This window comes from Parasteatoda tepidariorum, chromosome 8, assembly GCF_043381705.1.
Source record: "Parasteatoda tepidariorum isolate YZ-2023 chromosome 8, CAS_Ptep_4.0, whole genome shotgun sequence".
Classification (NCBI taxonomy): domain Eukaryota; kingdom Metazoa; phylum Arthropoda; class Arachnida; order Araneae; family Theridiidae; genus Parasteatoda; species Parasteatoda tepidariorum.
The window spans coordinates 88,662,143-88,681,220 of record NC_092211.1 but is presented as its reverse complement, the minus strand read 5'-3'; the positions used below and the strand labels follow the sequence as shown (position 1 = coordinate 88,681,220).

At 34.8% G+C, this 19,078-nt stretch overlaps 1 protein-coding gene across 1 annotated transcript in view; it reads left to right on the top strand.

Annotated features, from left to right (window-relative positions):
• Window positions 1-1,038: 1,038 nt before the first annotated feature.
• The window catches only part of LOC107446616 (cytochrome P450 3A25-like), a gene marked incomplete in the record, with an annotated part of 27,646 nt that continues 9,606 nt past the window's right edge, over window positions 1,039-19,078 (top strand). The window contains 10 exon segments of the mRNA XM_043054774.2: window positions 1,039-1,199; window positions 3,195-3,291; window positions 5,661-5,713; window positions 7,171-7,267; window positions 7,350-7,466; window positions 9,282-9,370; window positions 12,172-12,317; window positions 14,044-14,159; window positions 14,636-14,795; window positions 17,992-18,155. Coding sequence (XP_042910708.2) covers window positions 1,120-1,199; window positions 3,195-3,291; window positions 5,661-5,713; window positions 7,171-7,267; window positions 7,350-7,466; window positions 9,282-9,370; window positions 12,172-12,317; window positions 14,044-14,159; window positions 14,636-14,795; window positions 17,992-18,155 — 1,119 coding nt within the window.

Below are 19,078 nucleotides of genomic sequence, written 5' to 3'. Positions count from 1 at the left end.
TCAGCAATGACCGATCGATACGAATTCCACATCCGGCTGGCACCGACCACAGTGCTGACGTGATATATCCTTAGTGGTAGATGGGTTAGACCCCTTATCGTCAGGCTGACCGTGAGAGGTTTTTTTATAGTGTCCTCTTTACGTAACGCAAATGCGGGTAAGTTTCATCAAAAAGTTCTCCAAGAAGGCAAATTTCTCCCTATACTTGATCCAGGAATTCCCTTGTTTTTTGGATCGGGTTCAAAATTAAAAGGCTTCGGAGTTGAATATGAGTTGTCGTAAACCCAAAAAATTGGGTCGACTGTTCAACGATATAAAAAATCACTATTGAAAGGGGTGTTCGGTCACTTAGGTTCAGGCAACCAACTGGTGGTTGTCTACTGTCAATCACTGAGGCAACTGGTGGTTGTCTAAGTACTGCAAATCTTTTGTGGGTTAGCCTGCACACACAAAAGCATAGTACTTTTTTAAGGCTACTGGATTTAATTGATTTAATAATAAAAAAAATATTCGGGGCTCAACTTTGATGCTAGTGCTTGCTAATAGTATCGAAATAGCTGTCTCTACTTCTAATTTTTTAATTTCTTATTATGATGTTGCTATGCAATTAAAAAAACATTTGCTTGCTTTTGATTTTTTTTCTCTGTAGTAGATTGATTGTCGTGTTAATGTGACGGTTATAAAAAGTTTTTTTTTTATGAGGAACAGTAAGAGCATGTTCTCAGGGACAATTTTTTGAAATCCCGGCGGTGATGACTTCTGTAATTTTTTCCCTTTCCCTTTTTTATTTATTTTTTGTTTTTTTTTGTTTAAAGAAAATTTTCCTGTTTTCCTACTCATAAAAATTTTGTGGTTCTCAGTTACTGTTGACATGCCTACCATTCAAAATATCTTTCAGCTTTTTTTTTAAAATTCAAATTTAATATAAATGAAATCAGAAATCCTTAACTTTAATCTAAGATGAACGACATTAATGTTTACGAAAACTTATGAATAAGACCTTGAACATTTATCGCTGTTGTTATCTCCATTGCTTTAATAAGGAAACCAACTGAATAGAAATCGTGATTCTTTAGTCTCAAAGCTCTTATTCGTTTAGTTTCAAATCCCTCCCTGAATATGAATATGTTTTCAATATTCGGAGAATTATCATTTAGCACTGTTTTGATATCATTCTTGATTATTATATTTCTTTACAGGTAAAACTTTTTGTTTTAACGATACTATTAGTAACCTTTTATGACAAAAGTACTTAACTTATAAAACATTTCTAATACAGTTCATACAATTTTTAAAAAAATTCTATTTTCGTAAAGTTTTATTGCTAAGAAACCGATTTTGTTCAAATTTTGATTATTGTCCTTTAAAATTGAATTTTTCAAAATAGTGTAAAAATTATGTCTTTATATTACAAATATTTTTCATTCTCTAAAATAGTTTAAAAAAATACAGGGAATAAGCAAAAAGTAAATTTCACAATGGCACTTAAATGTTTGTCCTCCGATAGAACTGTTGGAGCTATATTTTCTAACCACACTCAGAATGAGGATCAGAAATGTGAATATGTTTCCATACACCATATCACACTTTCTATCAATATTTTTAACCCCTTTCTTACCCTTTATCACCAAGTGTGACACTTCACCGTTTTCCCCTCCCTGTCACATGTCACGCTATATTCTATAAACATATATACTAAATAGCAGCTCATAAACAAAATACACGATATATATCACATTTCAAATTTTATTTTTAAACTTTATGTGTTTAACCTTTGTGATCCCAACTGTAAAGATTCGAAGTGTACTTATTTGCACGCAAAAAAATAACGAAAACTAATTAAATAAATTAACTAAGCTATTGATTCGAAACGTTTAATTTTAATCAACATGTGTGATATTCTTAGAGCAGGTTCCCACCCTCCTTTTTCTCAAGAATTGTCTCGATTTTAGAAGCAGCCCCTCCTAGTGTGACATCATTTACGATAATCAGATAAAGTACATTTTTGTGTCTTATAATATCGATACTTAATGAGCCTCATATTAGCAAAACTAATGACTTCCAAAGCTTTAAAGATTACATTTTAGTACGCGAAAATTCGATTATTTTTGGCGCACCTAACTTAAAAAATAAAAACTACAAAAAATTAATATTCTATTTACCCTTCGTAAGAACTTTCTCTCGATGTTAAAAATCGTTGTTTGGATGTCTAACTTAGCGTTACATTTTGTCTGTCTAAACAAAAACTGTTAGACTTAGAAGCTTGAAATTCTGATGGATTGCAGAAAATGTATACAAGGAGTACGATGGAATAAAAATTGATTCGAGAATTATATGTTGTTAAATTTGACGAAAAAAATACCATTCGGCCGGCTCTGCAGGCCACTGGAATGACATTTGGCTTAGGGGAAGGGTCCTATTTGTTTATGAACTTAACACAGAGTTTCTTTCAAAATTCCAGTTTGTGTGAAAGTTATTGCAATTTTAAGCGGTTTGTCGCGAATATTTTTTCTATACGTTTCATTTTGTTTTGCTCCGTAATAATGTTGAATATTAAAAAAAGGGGGATCTCTAATTTAACGTTACATTTTGTCTTTCTAAGCAATAACTATAAGATTTAAAAATTTGAACGTGTGATGGGTTGTAGAAAAATGCAAAGGAAGTGCGATGGAATAAAAAAAAAACTGACATTCGAGAATTATTAAGCGTTAAGCTTTGAGGGGAAAAAAAAACATTGGTTTGATCTGTGATCACCTATAATGTAACTACAGAGTTAAATCCGAACTGCTGATGGGACGATTTTTTAATATAATTTTAGCTAGAGTTTTCATCATAATTTAAATTCATTAAAAGTAATTGCAATTTCAAGTGCTATTTCGTTATTTTTATTATTATCATTATTTCTTTTTAAGTGCAGATGAATATTTTCAAATATAAGTAATCGTTAATTTCATTACGATTAATTTGCGAAATTGTTTTTCCTCTTCATTCTACAATAATTGTGTGTTTTTTTTAGAAAAAATTGACGTTTAAGGGGAAAAAATGATTAATGAGAAGCAATTATGGGGATTGGCGAGCGGAACGAGCAGAGGAGGGGGCGCTAAGTTGTTTAAAAATTCATCTTCGCTCTTGTAGAACAAAAAAAAAATTCTTATAATGATGATAAATTTTGAATATTGACCATTACTTTTAAGGTACTCTATTCGAAGCCACAATTATTGGAAGGAAAGAAATGTTCCTTTTGTAAAGCCTTACCCCTTCATTGGAACACTTCTGGACATCGTAACCAAGGTATGGTGGACCCATGTCTTTTTTGACCTTAGATAATATAAAACAAAGAATATGTTACCGCGAATGACTAAAATCAAGAGAATGTCAACATTCACTGGTGAATGTCAACAATCACATAGTTGCTTTGGTGAATGTTCGAAATATTTGATATTGATACTCATTTGATTCGTTGAGATTATTATAATTATTCGATAGTTTAATATTTGCTGAGCATAGATTAGAGGAGAAACATCAGTGTTGGAAGTACCGGTGAAATGCATACTGGGCAGTGGCACTTGACCTTAAAAAAAATTGATGTAGGACATACCAGGCAAATGTATACAGGGCAGTGTCCCTTAACTAGACCTAGTATATAGTTCGGACATTTTCCAAAGCGACCATGTGATTGTCAACATTCACCGGTGGAAGTCAACAACCACCCACCAACTTACAGATTAACTAGCTACTCTTCAGATTAAGTAGGATGATCCGTAAAAATGACAAAATAATAGTTCTATAATTACCTTGATAATCAACAAAACAAACTAACCAGATCATCTGCTCATTAAGCACTCGTTAAAGTGAAAATAAAGATCTTTGTTGAAATAGCAGAAACGTTTCTGTGTACTCTTAAACTAAAATAGTGTTATTTATTTTTCGCTATCTGAAAAACGAAGTTGCTACAATCAATACAGTAGATGAAAAATCAATCATCAACCTATAGATCAGGGGTGGCCAAACTCATTAATAGTCGAGCCATTTTTAAAATTTGAAATTTTTCGCGATCCGCAATTAAATAGGTAGTATATAGCTCTGTAAAAGGTATGCAAAAAAGGTATTAATTTTTTTTTTACAGAAATTATATTTATTGAAAATATATATATAAAAGTACAAAATATGTGTATTGAATTTAAATATTAAAAATTAAACACATTTATTTTACTTCTCTTGATAATTCTTTAAAATTGGTAAATAATGGGTGATAGCACTTCTCAGTAATTCTTTGAGATGCTTTAGTTAATACTGATCGGTGTTTGGATTTCACGAATTTTAAAGAGGAATAAAATGATTCACATAAGTACGTGGTCCCGAATATTGAAATAATTAGACAAGCAGCCTTTTTTAATTCAGGATACTTCGATTCTGGTACAAATTTCCAAAATTCAGTAATCGACGTCGACTTATATTTTAATTGTAGAGCTTGATCTTCTTGCATCTCTATAAATTCTAATTCTCCAGATACTTTTTGAGTCATAATTATATTGGAAATGCTAAATTCACCTTGAATTTTGCTTTTTTCAAATGGATTCAGAAAAGAAATCAAGAGACGATTTAAAATATTTCAAGTCTTGAAATCTATTTTGAAATCTATTTCGCAGTTTTCGATGAGTCAGATCATTCTTAACTTGGTCGGAAATGAAATTTGTTATAACGTTGCACTTAGTCTTTCATATTTGTTGTCAGTCATTTAAAAGACATTTTGAAACACATACGGAACGATAATAATTTTTTTAAATATATTAGCACAAAAAGGGAACTCGGGTATGTTTATCGAAAGCCACTAATAATCCTTCAAAGAGCCACAGGTTGTCCCCCCCCCTGCTATAGACTATAATGTAAAGACTCAAACGGTTTAGAATGTTATTACAATTAAGGAAATAACGTAATTTTTACTTATTTATCTGAAGAATCAATTGAAACGAATACAATCAATAAATTAGTTAATAGAATGCGAGAAAAACACTTGAACTTTAACGATACGGAGAGCTTTGAGGCGCACATTACCAAGTAAATCGCTAAGAATTCTTGATTCCGCATTTTAACGAATCATGCACTAGTAAATCTGCGGATTAACTAGGTAATGTTCCTATTAAAAGCTTTAGAGGCAGCCTTTATTTAGAATCCTTTAAAAAAAGCGAAGTTAAAAAAAAGTATGCAGATAGGAGACGAAAAATATTATCGAAATCTAACAGGAGTGTTATCATGAGTCTTCATTCTAGAAAGTTTGATTAAATCCGCCAAAACCAGTTTGAATATCAGATGAATTTTAATGTATTTCTAACAATTACCTCTCATTTTCTCTCAGTTGGACAATGATCAAAATCATTTTGATTTTTTTTTAATCTTCCCTTCCTCAATATTTTTTTTACTTTTTTAGTTTAAATATTAATGTGCGATACTCAATGTGTATATAATTTTTACTCCGTTTCCAACAAAGATATTAAAAATCTAAACATTGAAAACAAGTTTGAAGACTCTGAGAAGAACAAAGATAAAACTATATTTGAAAATACTTTGAAAATAAAGTATTTTTGTGAAATTATTTATCATGTTTTTTACTGTTTCAAAATGCTGCATGATTTTTTTTTCAAATACATTTTTGTTTTTAGCCGGGGCATGAAGTTGAATTGGAAAGATATTTAAAATATGGACCCATATATGGGTGAGCATCCATTAATTAATTAATTTATTATAATTATTTTTCTGAGGAAAAGTTTATATTTATTTAAAAGTAAAGCATGTGCCTGATCATTACTTTTTATTATAACATATCATTGATGAGCTTTCGTAAACACGCATTTTGAACTGTATCCATTTTCAGGTAGGTAGGTATTTTATTACTGGAAAACACCCCTGAGGAGGATCCGAAGACACAATTTTGATTCTCTGCAGAGCGGTTGACTCCTTCGCTTTGGTGGGCCAACGACCTGCTCAAGAAGTTAGGGTAGAATAGTTTAATAATGATCGATACCGGCAACCCTCGGTCCCTACGCAGACTAATCAAAGTGGTGACCCACCCGCTTACTGATCGCAGCCAGTGATGCTTTATTTCGGTTTTCTACTGGAAATAGTGTTCCTGAGCTTATTTTATGCTTACGAGGCTTGATATTGCAGGAAGTTTTATTATTACGATTTTTTTTAATCAAATTTACGTGAAATTTTACCATTTGTAAGAGTTTTCTGTAATTTATAAATTATAACAGCCGAAAAAAAATTTTAAGAAAATTGTGGCTATCGCCTGTAGTTATTGTTGGGGTAGCATCATAGCGTGGTTGCGAGCTTTTCCAAAATTATTGTTATTTGTTTTTATCAGAGGTTAAATTGAGAGAATGAGTAATAGTGTGAACACTAGAAGTGTATAACAATATTGAATGGAACGATTTTTCAATCTTATACGTGAAAAACAATCGGAAGTAGTAACCCGGAAGTCTTACGGCGAAAATTAAACCTAGCGCCATCTGTGCTTAGCTTTATACGGTCAACCATCCATGAAAATTACGAATTTGATTCTTAATTTTTTTTACTTTTAAAACCCTTAAGACTTCGAAACTAACTCTACGTCGTTTTCATATATTTTTTCTTTATTTAATTTGTTCTACAGGAAAGTCTTATGAATGGTGAAATTACGCGCATTAATCATAAATTACATTAATAAATTTTCATAGAATATTAAACCTGTTCACAGATCGCCTCGTAAGAATAACATAAGCGGAGAGATACACCAGAAGTTTTCTAAATTTCCTCCGGTTTTAAGTTGTTTTTTATTGTTTACATTCAGTCAATCATCCATAGTAATGTCAGACGTTTATATTGGTAATACATAGTACAAAACTGTACTTTTGTGTTCGGAAATGTACAGTTTTGTGTCGACCAAGGTTGGGAATATATGTTCCAGACTTGCGACTCCATTTATTCAAATTGTCAAATATCCAAATCCGTCGAAAGGAATTCATGTTCATTAAGAAATTAATACGTTTTTGCGTTTAATTTTGCAACATAATTAACAGTTAGCACTAATTAGCTTAGCATATTTGAGGACATCTTTTTAAACTATTAAGTTTGGAAATCAGTTTGTGAAAGTTATTATTCAGGGTGATATATTTTTTAATTTTTTAACAGGCATTTCGAAACTAACAAACCCATGCTCTCAGTTGGAGATCCATCCATTTTAAGAAATATCTTAGTGAAGGATATCCAAGTATTTCAAGGGAACAGGGTAAGTCACTATAAATTATTTATTTATTTATGAGAAATAGGAAGTTCATGAAAATCTTCCTCTTTTTTTCTTTTTTTTAAAGTTCAGTGAAACAGGCAATAAAGAATTGGATAATATGATAACCATGGCAAAGGGAGAAAACTGGAAAAGGATTCGAACAATCATTTCACCCACGTTCTCTACTGGAAAAATGAAAAGAGTAAGTGAATTCATATCTATTGGATTTATGATTAAATATAGTTTGGGAAAACAGATGTGGGCTATGCAGTTAAACAATTAACCATATATAATTAAGCAATATAGTTAATTAAACAATGTTAGATAAATGCTATTTGACACTATAATTTAAATACTATGTAACAATGTAGGGCAATAACAAAATACAGTGAAACAAAATGCAGTCGTTAATAGAGGTTTTTGTCGTTTTTTTGGGTTACCTACATTGTCTTCAAAATGTTATAGAAGGTACAAGATTTTTCGCAAACAAGTTTATTGTTCTAAGTTTATTTGATTAAGATGCTTAGTTTTTTCTAAGATAAAATTTTTTTTATTTATCTAATTTAACTTTCGACTTTAAAATAATCTTTGACTGCATCGTCATTAGCAACTGCAACATGAGATTTTTTGATCTCCTTTAGAGATCACCGAAAAGAGCTCTCTAAATAAGAATCGCTCAGAAACACATTTGAATCTACTTATTTGTTTTGTTAGTATAATTTCGTTTTGAGATTTTTTCGTGTTTCCTTATTTGACCTTTTCCATTTTCCTCATTCTAGATCTGCCCGGTGGCTGGAAATGGTTTTGACCCATTCCGCCTAAGGGTTTTCTTCAATGCAAAATCTGTCCCTTAGTGGACTGATCGTTAAGACACGGTTCCCAGCTGATTACCGAAGTCAAGCATCACTGGCTACGGTCAGTGTGCGGGTGGGTGACCACTTAGATCAGCCTGCGTAGGGACCGAGGGTGTGCGGTATTGGTCCTAGTTAAACTGTTCTACCGTAAAGTGCTCGACTTTGCGTGCAGGTCGTCGGGCTACCGAAGTAGGGGTACCATCCCCTCTGCAGAGGATCAAAATCGTGATGGCATATCTTCGGATCATCCTCAGGGATGTTTCCCAGACCGTCGCCAATAGCCCATTGTGCAGCTCTAGTGCGACGTAAATGAACAACAACAACAACAAATCAATACAAAATCTATGGAAAAAACTCAGAGCTCCCCAAAATAGTCGTAAATAGAGGATGTCGCTATATACAGAGATGGTTTTTTTCTGGAGGTTTTACTCTATAACAATATAGTTTAACAATTAGCTCAAATATCAGTAAGTGTTAAAGTTTGATTAATAGATCACAACAACGCAACTGAGGGAGAGGGGGGCTGGAGCTAGAATCTACTACAGTCTTTATGCTGCATCTAGGGGGAATATATGAAATCTACCCATTTAATATTTTTGTATTTATTTAGAAGTTATTCAAGCTCAGCGTAGAGCTCATAAGATTCTTTCAAATTTACCATTTCATTGATTTTTTAACACTATTAAGATTTATGGAATCGCAAATGGAAGGGGTTTTCTGTTAGTTAATCTATCCTAAACATTGGGAGTCATTATATGATATCAAAAGTTGTTTGTTTTCTTGATCAGAAATACATTCTTGACTCTAGGATCGGCTAAACAGTTTAGACTTCCCCTAAAGTGATTTTATTAATCTACGTCACTTTCTGCATAAAACAAGAATTATATTGAGTAATCATTTCAATCAGTTCAACATTTTTCAAATTGTATGTTTCAATGCTAACTCATAGTTCGACTAAGGTTTATAGTGCCAAGTGATCAATTTTCATGTAATATTTTATGTTATTCAGTTAGCCTGATGTTTTTCATGCCAGTGGATCGATTTTCAAGTAAACTTAATTGTTCAGAAGTTTGCGTTTTATCCATCTTATTTCAAATGGCGCAATAGCTTGCTTAAGTTGAAATTAAAAGAACATCTGTAACCCGTAATTTTTACTTTTTCAGATGATGGGAATTTTCAGAGATTGCTGCGAAACTCTGATGAACAACCTTGCAAAAGTTGCGGAACAGGGTGAAACTTTCGACGCGAAAAGGTGAGTTTTAGAATTTTGCATTATCAAAACACGTTTTGTATTAAAATAACGTGTCATCGATATTGAGAGAATATCTCTAGTGAAATCTTCGACGACTTTTACGAGAGGGAGAATAAAGTTTTCTAACTCATCTTTATTTTATTTTATTACCGGCGTTGAACAGCCTGTCATTTCTGAGTTTACGACTATCAGTGTTCAACTCCATAGTCTTGCCATTTTGAACCCAATCCAGAAGACGAAGAAACTCCTGGATCAAGCATCATGGAGAGCTTTTTTAAGGAGCTATCCCGCATTTGCGTTACATGGGGATGAAAACCACGAAAACCCCTCACTGTTAGCCCAATGGTAAGAGGATTCCAACTCATGATCCTTCTACCATTGAGGATATTTTATGTCAATACTTTGCTTGATGCGAGTCTGGTGCAAAATTCATATCATTCAGCCCTTATTGGGATTCGAGCCCGGGTTACCTCATAAGAGCGAAATACTCTATCCCCTAAACCGTAGGGGATAGAGCGTTCGAGGTAACGATTATCGGTGTTCCCAAGTGGTCCTGACTGATATGCTCGTCTACGGAGATCGGGCGAGAACCGGTATTTTCAACTTGACGTTGACAGACTCACTTTTGTCTGATCATCCTATTCATTGTGGTTAAAGCACCCGATGACTGCCTAAGAAGTCCTTGATTCGATGCCGCTGACGAATGCGCTCTCACATTTCTTTACATTGGTGAACCCCATGCTACGAGACTTCATCGTATATGGCAGCACTTCCTGAGTTCGTCTGAATTCGACAAACAAATCGTCTTTATCGCAAACAGTATTAAGGCTTAAACTACACTACAATGGCAACTTCCCACGTGACCTCTCAACATCGTGATACGCTCACGACGGACTTCGAATCGGATTTTCTCGTTCACTGGAAGGCTACTACTATGTGAGGGGGGAGCTTCCCTGCTTTCCCCAGTCGAAGGTGTACACGTCTTTTTCATCTTGGTTAAATCTTCCGGTTACTGAACAGGTTGGACCTGAGCCTGTGGTCAACACATATTTTTCAAGCATTCCCTACACAATTCTGTCTACCTTTGCAATACCTTTATAGATCTGAAGACCCCGCAAAAAAGTAACTTTTTTTAAATCAGGAGGTACAAGAAAAAGGGGTCGTCCACTGACTAAATGGCTGTACGCAGTTGAGAGGGACCTGAAGATGATAGCAATAACTAACTGGAAGGCCATGGCACAGAAGATGGCAAAAACTTATTGGGATGGCCTTGGCCTATCATAGGTTGTAGTGCTCAAGAAGAAGAAGGAGAACCTTCGTGTTAATGTTCGTTTCGATGTTTTTATCTTTACAGAGAACGCGCAGTGCTTGGACGTTATTCTTATGGATGGTTGATTGTGTAAAGCTAAGCGCAGATGTCACTCAAAGGATTAAAATTCGTCGTAAAACTCTCAGATTACTACTTTCGACTAATTTTTGCGCCTAAGCTTGAAAAAAACCCTCCATCGAATAGGATTATACTTGTAGTGTTTACAATGTAACGCGTTCTTTCAGCGAAACAAACAATAAATGGAAGACTCCGCAAGCTTGCAAAGATGTTATCCAAAAAATAACCAATGATGCTATTTTACATAAGTATAGCTAAATAAGGGATAATACTCATAATATGACTAACCTTACATTTTATTTATGCTGTGATATTAATTTTGTTTTAGGCTCTTGGCCTGTTAGGATTTATAAATTTCCGAACACTCTTATGAGTGATTAGATAAAGCAAAAATTTAGGCACAAATCACAATAATGAAACTTCCTAGAATATTAAACCTGCTCACATGTGTGCCTCGTAAGCATAACAGAAGCGGAGGGATACACCGGAAGTTTTCTAAGCTTCTTTCGGTTTTAGGGTAGTTAGTTTGGTAGGTACGTCACACTAGAGCTGAACAATGGGCTATTGCAGACGTTCTTGGAAACATGACCCGAAGACATGTAATTTTTATGCCCTGCGGAGGAGATGGCTCCCCTGCTTTGGTACCCTGACGACCTGCGAGCACTTAACGGTAGGGCAGTTTAGCGAAGATCAGTACCACACACCCTCGGTTGTTACACAGGCTGATCAAAGTGATCACCAGCCGCTTACTGACGGCAGCCAGTGATGCTTGACTTTGATGTTCAACTCGGAACCATGTTTTTACTATCAGTCTACTGCGGACCCAGTTTTAGGACGCTTGTAATTGTTTCCATTCAGTCAACCATCCATTCATTGTAAGCAACATTTGACTCAATCTTGATCGTCGGGCTTCCGAGGATCAAAATTGTGATGGCATGTCTTCGGATCATCCTCAGGGATGTTTCTTAGACCGTCGCCAATAGACCATTGTGCAGCTCTAGTGTGACGTAAATGAAGTACAACAGCAATCTTAAGGACCATTCTCATTGCATGCGTTTCTCGCACCTCAAATTGCCGTCAATGGAGAATGAGAACCAGATTTGTAAAGTATATTCTTCTGTAAAAATTCTCCAATCCTCTGGACGGTTTTTATTACGGAATGAGTTCTTGCTCCAATATTCTTGTTCCTCTTGGTGATGGGCAAAGAGAGAGACAAATATTTGCGTTTTGGCAGTAGGGTTAGTTGACTCTTAACTTTGCTACCCCATAGAAAGAATGTCTATTGGCATATTGATCATTCATTTGATCCTTCCTTTTCATCTTGCTTTGATTAATATTTAAATATGTGACGTTTTCAATAAGAAGCAGATGTTTTATAAGAAAGAGTCCTGATGTGCGTTTCCAATAATTTCAGAGTATTTGGTGCTTTTACACTGGATGTCATCGCCAGTTCTGCATTCTCTACGAAGTTGGATTCGCAACAGGATCCCAACAATAAATTCGTCCGAATGGCCAGTAAGCTCTTCTCACCCGGATTTAACTGGAGACTGGTAGGAGTCGGTAAGTTTCATTCATTTTTCCTGATTCCTATCATATAAATATAATGTTTTTATTTATTTTTATGCACTTATTATTTTTTTAATACTAGAGAAAAAAGTTTTAATATATATATATTATTTTTTAAAAAATATTTTAGCACTAGTGACAACAATAGCCGTGGTTGCTCAGGGGATAGAGCGTTCGCCTTCCAATAAGGTAAACCGAGTTCGAATCCCAGCGATGACTGGTCGATACGAATTCCGCACCTGGCTTACACCGATCATAGTGCCGACGTAAATGATCCTTTGTGACAGACGGATCATGGCCTAAAGTCCGCTTGCCACAAGGCTAACTGTGGGAGATTTTCGTGGTTCTTCTCTCCTTGCAACGCAAATGCTGGTTAGTTCCATCAGAATTCCTGCACTAAGGCAAATTTCTCCCAAATCTTGATCCGGGAGTTCCTTTGTCTTCTGGATTGGGTTCAAAACTACAAGGACCAATTACTAGCTCTACTAATGTTCAACTACAATTGAATGTACACCTCGGGTCGGCTATTCAACGGTTGCTATAAAATAAAATACCAGTGACATATAAGGCAACCTCGTACATAAAACCTCACCAAATATGATAGCTCTGAATGCATTAATGGAAGTATGCTGGGTACAGGGTGGTTATAAAATAACTTTGTTCATTAATAAACGATAATCGAAAATTTTGTAGGAAAAGGATCGAAAAACGCCCGCTTAAAAATCTTCTTCTTGGCACTACAACCCAGAGAAGATCAGGGCAACTCCAACTAGTTTTTTTTTTATGTATCAAATTTCTATCTTCTATGGAGTCTATCCTATTAAAATCAAGCCTTAAGGCTTCATTTTTTTCAAATTATTTACTTTAAATGCTTTTAAATCTTTTTTTTTTGTGTGTCATCAAACCATCTGAGTGGAGGTTTTCCCTATTAATCACTTGCCTTGTTGAGCTTAGGAATGAAATTCGAAAAAAAGAAGGAAAAAAAAAATCATGTAATCAATTTTTATGAATGAGGTAAAAATAAAACCAAATTCCATGAGATTCATTTTTCGACCTGTAAAATGTGCTGCGTAGTTCCTCGTAAAGCATGGCGATGAATCAGGAAAAACTGAATAAAATTTTATATAAAGATTATTTAAGAAATGCGCCTGCCTAACACTAGTGTTAAAAAGATTATAGAGCTTCCATGATAATAGTTACAGTGAAACGATGTTAACAGTCACGGTTACCATGGTAACAGTTACAGTTTATTTGGAAATTTTTAATTGGGAGCACCCACTTCAATAGCGAAGGCAAGTTGCAACACTACCGCGATAAAAGCTAGAGATATCACACTTGCCACATTCTCTTCCTTTTCTTTTTGTTTCAGCACTGAGTTCAGAAAAGCTGAATCACTGGCATGGGAACATTGTAAATAACACTTTTTTTCATCTCTTTTTTGCGCCACCATTTTCCATGCTAAAAATTCAAGTCATTATATGTTTTAAGTAATTTTACTATGAGTCACGCGTTTCAATGAAAAAAAGTATGTGATATTATAATAATTTTTTTTTTAAATGTATGCTTTAGTCGTTACATTCATACTCCCTTACAATTTTAAGTGTAGCATAGAATGAAGAAAAGGAGTCTATTTTTACTTCGACAGACTAACATCAATTTGTATTTTTTAATAAAATCTTCTTCGTGTACTGTTGCAGAAACATTGTTTTCCTATCTTTAGTTCTTTTTCCGAAACTCATGAAGTTGATGGGCGAGTCTTTCTTTTCTTCGGAGAGCTTGAATTTCTTTTCTCGAGTAACGTATCAAATAATTGATGAAAGAAGGAGAACTGGAAAAGTAAGTTGGATTTTCTCTTTAAATTTTTATGCTTAGAACTGACCACGCTCAAAAAATTGTAACTTATTGGGAACCTTTTTATACTTAACTTATTGCGATAGTCTTTTTTTTTATGTTGCTGGATCCATTTTATACAACATTCTTATTACAAAATTGCTGGAGCTTATTTATTTATTCTTTTTCCATTGGCAATGAAATTGATGGAGCAAACTGGGCAATAAGCTGGCCAGAAATGAGAAATTAAGTCAAACTGAACTGCTCATATAAACAAAAACTGTTAGACGTCTTTTTACTTTTTTTAATGCGAGAAAATTCTTTCACGTCTTTGGGAGAATACATTTAGTTTAAGTTTTGCTTTCAATTTGGGAAGATGCGAAGTTTACATTAATATAGATTTGGGGGAGACATAAAAAGTTCTATTTTAATATACTACATTTCAACTTATATAAACAAAACCATTTTTTCTTTCCAAACAGACAGCAAATGATTTTCTTCAACTTCTGCTAGACACCTGTAAAGAGGTAGAAAGCAACGGGCAGTTAAAGCAATCGTTTGAAGAGGTGGACGATTTAACGACAAATTATGGTGCAGGAATGGAGGATAATCAAGCCCTACTTCAAAATCCTGTTACAAAAAGTAGGTACCAAATAACAAAGGTCATTCACACTGCAAATGCGGTTCCAAACGCCGTTGAGAGAGATTGAGAACGTGATTGGTGAAAAAATATTTTCATGAAAATATCACTAATCAGAAACTCTATTCTTCTTAGAAATATTTAGAAGCTCATGAACAGCATGCAGTGAGAATGGCCATTCGAGGAAAAAATTTGCGTCCTGTCAAAGTTACATTAAAAAAAAATAATAGAATTACGTTAAAAAAAATTATGCCGAATACAGATGAATGCTATCCACAAACAATTGAGGAAATTATTGTGAGTAATTCACATTAACTAAATGTTGAAATCCAAACAAAATGATCTCAATTATTATTCAAGTGAGTGATCACTTTCTTTCTCAAAATCTCACTCAACAAACACTGTGGAAACTCAGGGCCCTTGAAGACCCTTAATATCCATTCGACTTTGTTAATTCAGATTTGTTATTCCTACATGAAGGGCAAATTAGAAATTGGCAATCGAAATGGGTTGCAGGTGGCGTAGAGAAGATCTATGCCAACACTTCACATCCTTTCACCATTAGCGTGTGAAGAGTAAGAAAGTACGCCAGTTTCTCTCTCGATTTTCAAATTGATTAAAAATATTCAATTTAGGAAACTAAATAGAACTGAAAACTACATTGAACATAAATCTAAAAGAAAGCGACGTGAAAATTAAAAATAATATTTGTTACAAGTAAATACGAAAAATATTAAGAAAGGGGGAAATATCGTAGTACATTCCTATACAGCTGAGAAGAGGAGGAGAGAATGAAGGAAGGGGGGGTTAAGACATGGAATCGGTTTTCTCCCCAGATGGCGTATTCCAGCATTGCGATTGCGAATAGGTAAAACGGTGAATGATAGTTATGGAAAGTCATTCTATTAGGACTCTATAAGTAGTGCAAAGGCGTGAAAAATACAGAAAGACGTCCACTGTACAATCATCCACATAATGATTGCTGAATATCCTCATATGTTTTACTTTTTCAACTAGGTTGCGCTATAATCCCTTACTGCTTTTACTTCCGGGTTACTAATACAGGTGTATTTGGAAGCCATTTGGCTCGCAACGTGATTATTGTGTTTTTTGTATACGTGTATTTTTTACTTTATTTATTATGTGTGTTTAAAAAGGGAAACGTCAGTTGAAGAAGTCCTGTCTTTTCTAGGCGTAAGAATCGTGATTTGAAAAAAAAGAGGAATCGTTATAAAACACTTATTACCTTATCAACAATATACCAGCTTCGAAATTTAAACTTAAATGATAATTTGTAAAATAAACTTGAATAATATGCTTACACTAACGTAAGGGGGTGCACGGCTTGCAACTAGAAGACTAATAAGTAATAATAAAAAGAGGCCAAACCAGGACTGATAAAAAAAAAGCGAATTCTTTCTAAATCTCGCTATCGGGTCACCCTATTCAACAGTACATCTAGTAACTAAACTAGTAAACATCTATTAACTAAAGCAGTTTTTTGCTTCAAACTCATCAGAATTACTTAATATCTCATGAAATGCAACAGATTTAAAGTCAGAAATTATATAACTTATTCCTTTATTAAAAACAAAATTATCTGTTCGAAAATATCACCTCCCAAAATAAGCTGTAGTAAGCAGCTGTAAAGTTCCTAACAGGAAGTACAGCAGGTCAAGTGTTTGAGATTGCTGTTGTTTACGCTAATAATAATGAATTGAGATTGTTGCTGTTTACGCTAATAATAATGAAAACGCTATCCGTGTATAGTGCGGCTTTGATGAGAGCTCCTGCAGACTATAGGTCTGGGGCTTTCTGCTACTATGGTAACAAGCGAGAGCACATTTCTAATGGGAGTGAAATAGAGGAAAGAAGGTGCCGATTGGTTTATTCACGACAACTTATGCCAATATTAAGACAAAACTATTCACCTCACACCATCATTCGAAGTATCCTTTCCTCGTAACCATAGTACCTGCCACGAAGCGAGACGGGTGTTCTCTTGAAAGCCGCTTTTTACTTGTGTTTACGATTTTCTCCCCTTGCAATTTTCACTTCTTTTTTTGAATTCCAAAAACATTTGAGCAATTTATTCGTAAAAATTGAAATAATTAAAAAAACGAGGACCCAGATTTCGCCAAACATCATTAACCGCTTCAGGATTGTAATCACATTGCACGATTGTCTTTTTATGACCCACGGTATCATATAAGAAACGAGACTCTGTGATTCTAGTGGCCCAAGATCACATGGATGCGATCTCAATGCAGTGCTCTCTTATTATACGTATGCGTACTCTTTAGTACGCATAATCTCGGATAATGCGGGGATGAGTTTCTTTCGCAGGTCTGGAAGGGGTTAAACTTCGCTCTTGAAGATTTCGATCCAGAACAAATAGGCAATTTAAATGACAAGGAAGAACAGTGTAGGTCAAAAATATTTCAGGAATGAGTGATAGTGATCAGCATATAAAACTCGAATATGCGGTCTGCGAAGAATGCGTTGAAAATATTTTAACCTGGAATTACAAGAAACTCAACTAAAGCTTCCAAGAAAAGCAAAGGAAATGCCATCTGTGTTGTTTAATACCGTGAAAGACATGTATCCTGCTACGGCCAAATTTTCACTAGTCAAGTTTTATAGCATTCAGCTTCTGAACTAATTTTCAATTCAATTCAATGAAATCGCTGTGATATTGAAAATGGATATAAAGTTACCTGTTAATATCTTTACATGTAATTGAAATTATTGTGTGACTGAAACAAGGCAGAAAATGAAGAACTTACTTTTTCCAAATGAAACTTTAATTGATTTCTAAGTCATTAACATGCTCTTAAAATATTTCTGCTTTCATTTAAAAATATTTCTCCATAATTTATAGAACCCTAATCATAAAGCCTCATCACATTGCATGCGAAAAATTCGCGTGTGTGACATCAGAGATGTTAACGAGAACTTGATGGGTGAAATATTTTTACCCTCGAAAAATTTGCCTATCAGGTTCTCGTTCGCATCTCCAAATTCGTATGCGGTATGAGTGTCCCTCATGAGTTCACAAATACAATTTTTTTATGAGAATATATTGTATTAAAATCAGGCGCGGATTTAGCAATCACCTGTTATGTGTGAGTTATAAACATATAGCTAAAAGAGGAAACGGGAAGTTCCACATTTATGTTGCTGCTCAATCTATTTTAGGTTTGTCTACGGATGAAATGGTATCGCAATGCGTGGTATTTTTTCTAGCTGGTTACGAATCTACCTCCACCACTCTTTCCATCGCTTGCTATTTCATGGCACTGCACCCGGACATTCAAGAACAGGCATATGCAGAAGTAAAACAACTCCTCCAGGATAGCGGTGTAAGTTATTTGGCAAGAGAGTCTGGCAAAAAATATAAATAACAGAAATCGTGACAAAAATTTATTACTCCGTGATAGGCTCACATCTCCTTAAGCCTTAGCATGAGTTACCATAAACGATAAATCCGATCTTTCAGTAGGACGAACGTTGTGAGATTTTTCTTATTTTCCCCCCTTATCGCTGTTTAGTAGGCGGACGGTTGTAACATTTTTCTTATTTACTTCCTCTGCTTCTGTTGGGTTCGCTCCTAAGGATTACTGAAGTGACCCAAGTGAAGGTCTTCTCGCTTCTAAGACAAGCTAACCAGACGTTCTCAAATCTTGAGGATAGTACTCGAATTTTAATAGTTGTTCTAAAAAGCTGTGAAATTCTTTCAGGACAGGAAATGTCCTAAATTCTTAATGATATGTCCTCGAATGTCATCGAATTAGTCCAAAAATATCTAATCATCATCCGTCATGGCATTGATTTCGCAAGGTGCTGATAGGTAGTCTGAGGTATCTGGTGCGCACCAACTGGTCCTGCAATTCCCTCACATTGCGAGGGGGTAGCGTGGGAGCATGAATTTGGTTTTCAAAGTAGGACCACAAATGCTCTATTGGATTAAGGTCAGGTGAGTTTGGGGGCCAAGACATGACTTGAAAGTCACTGGAATGTTCCTCGAACCAATCCATGACAATTCGACCCGTATGACATGGTGCATTATCCTGTTGGTAAACACCATCCCCCGCAGGAAAAACTGTTGCCATGAATGGGTGGACCTGGTCTGCAACTATGCTCAAGTAGCTTAGAGACGTCAGGGATTGTTCTATGAGGATTATGGGTGAAAACATTGCTCCTGGGCGAGAAACCATGAAAACCTCGGCGAGCCCATTGTTATGGATGGAGGGCGGTCATAATGTAATGGCTCTTCGGTGTATAT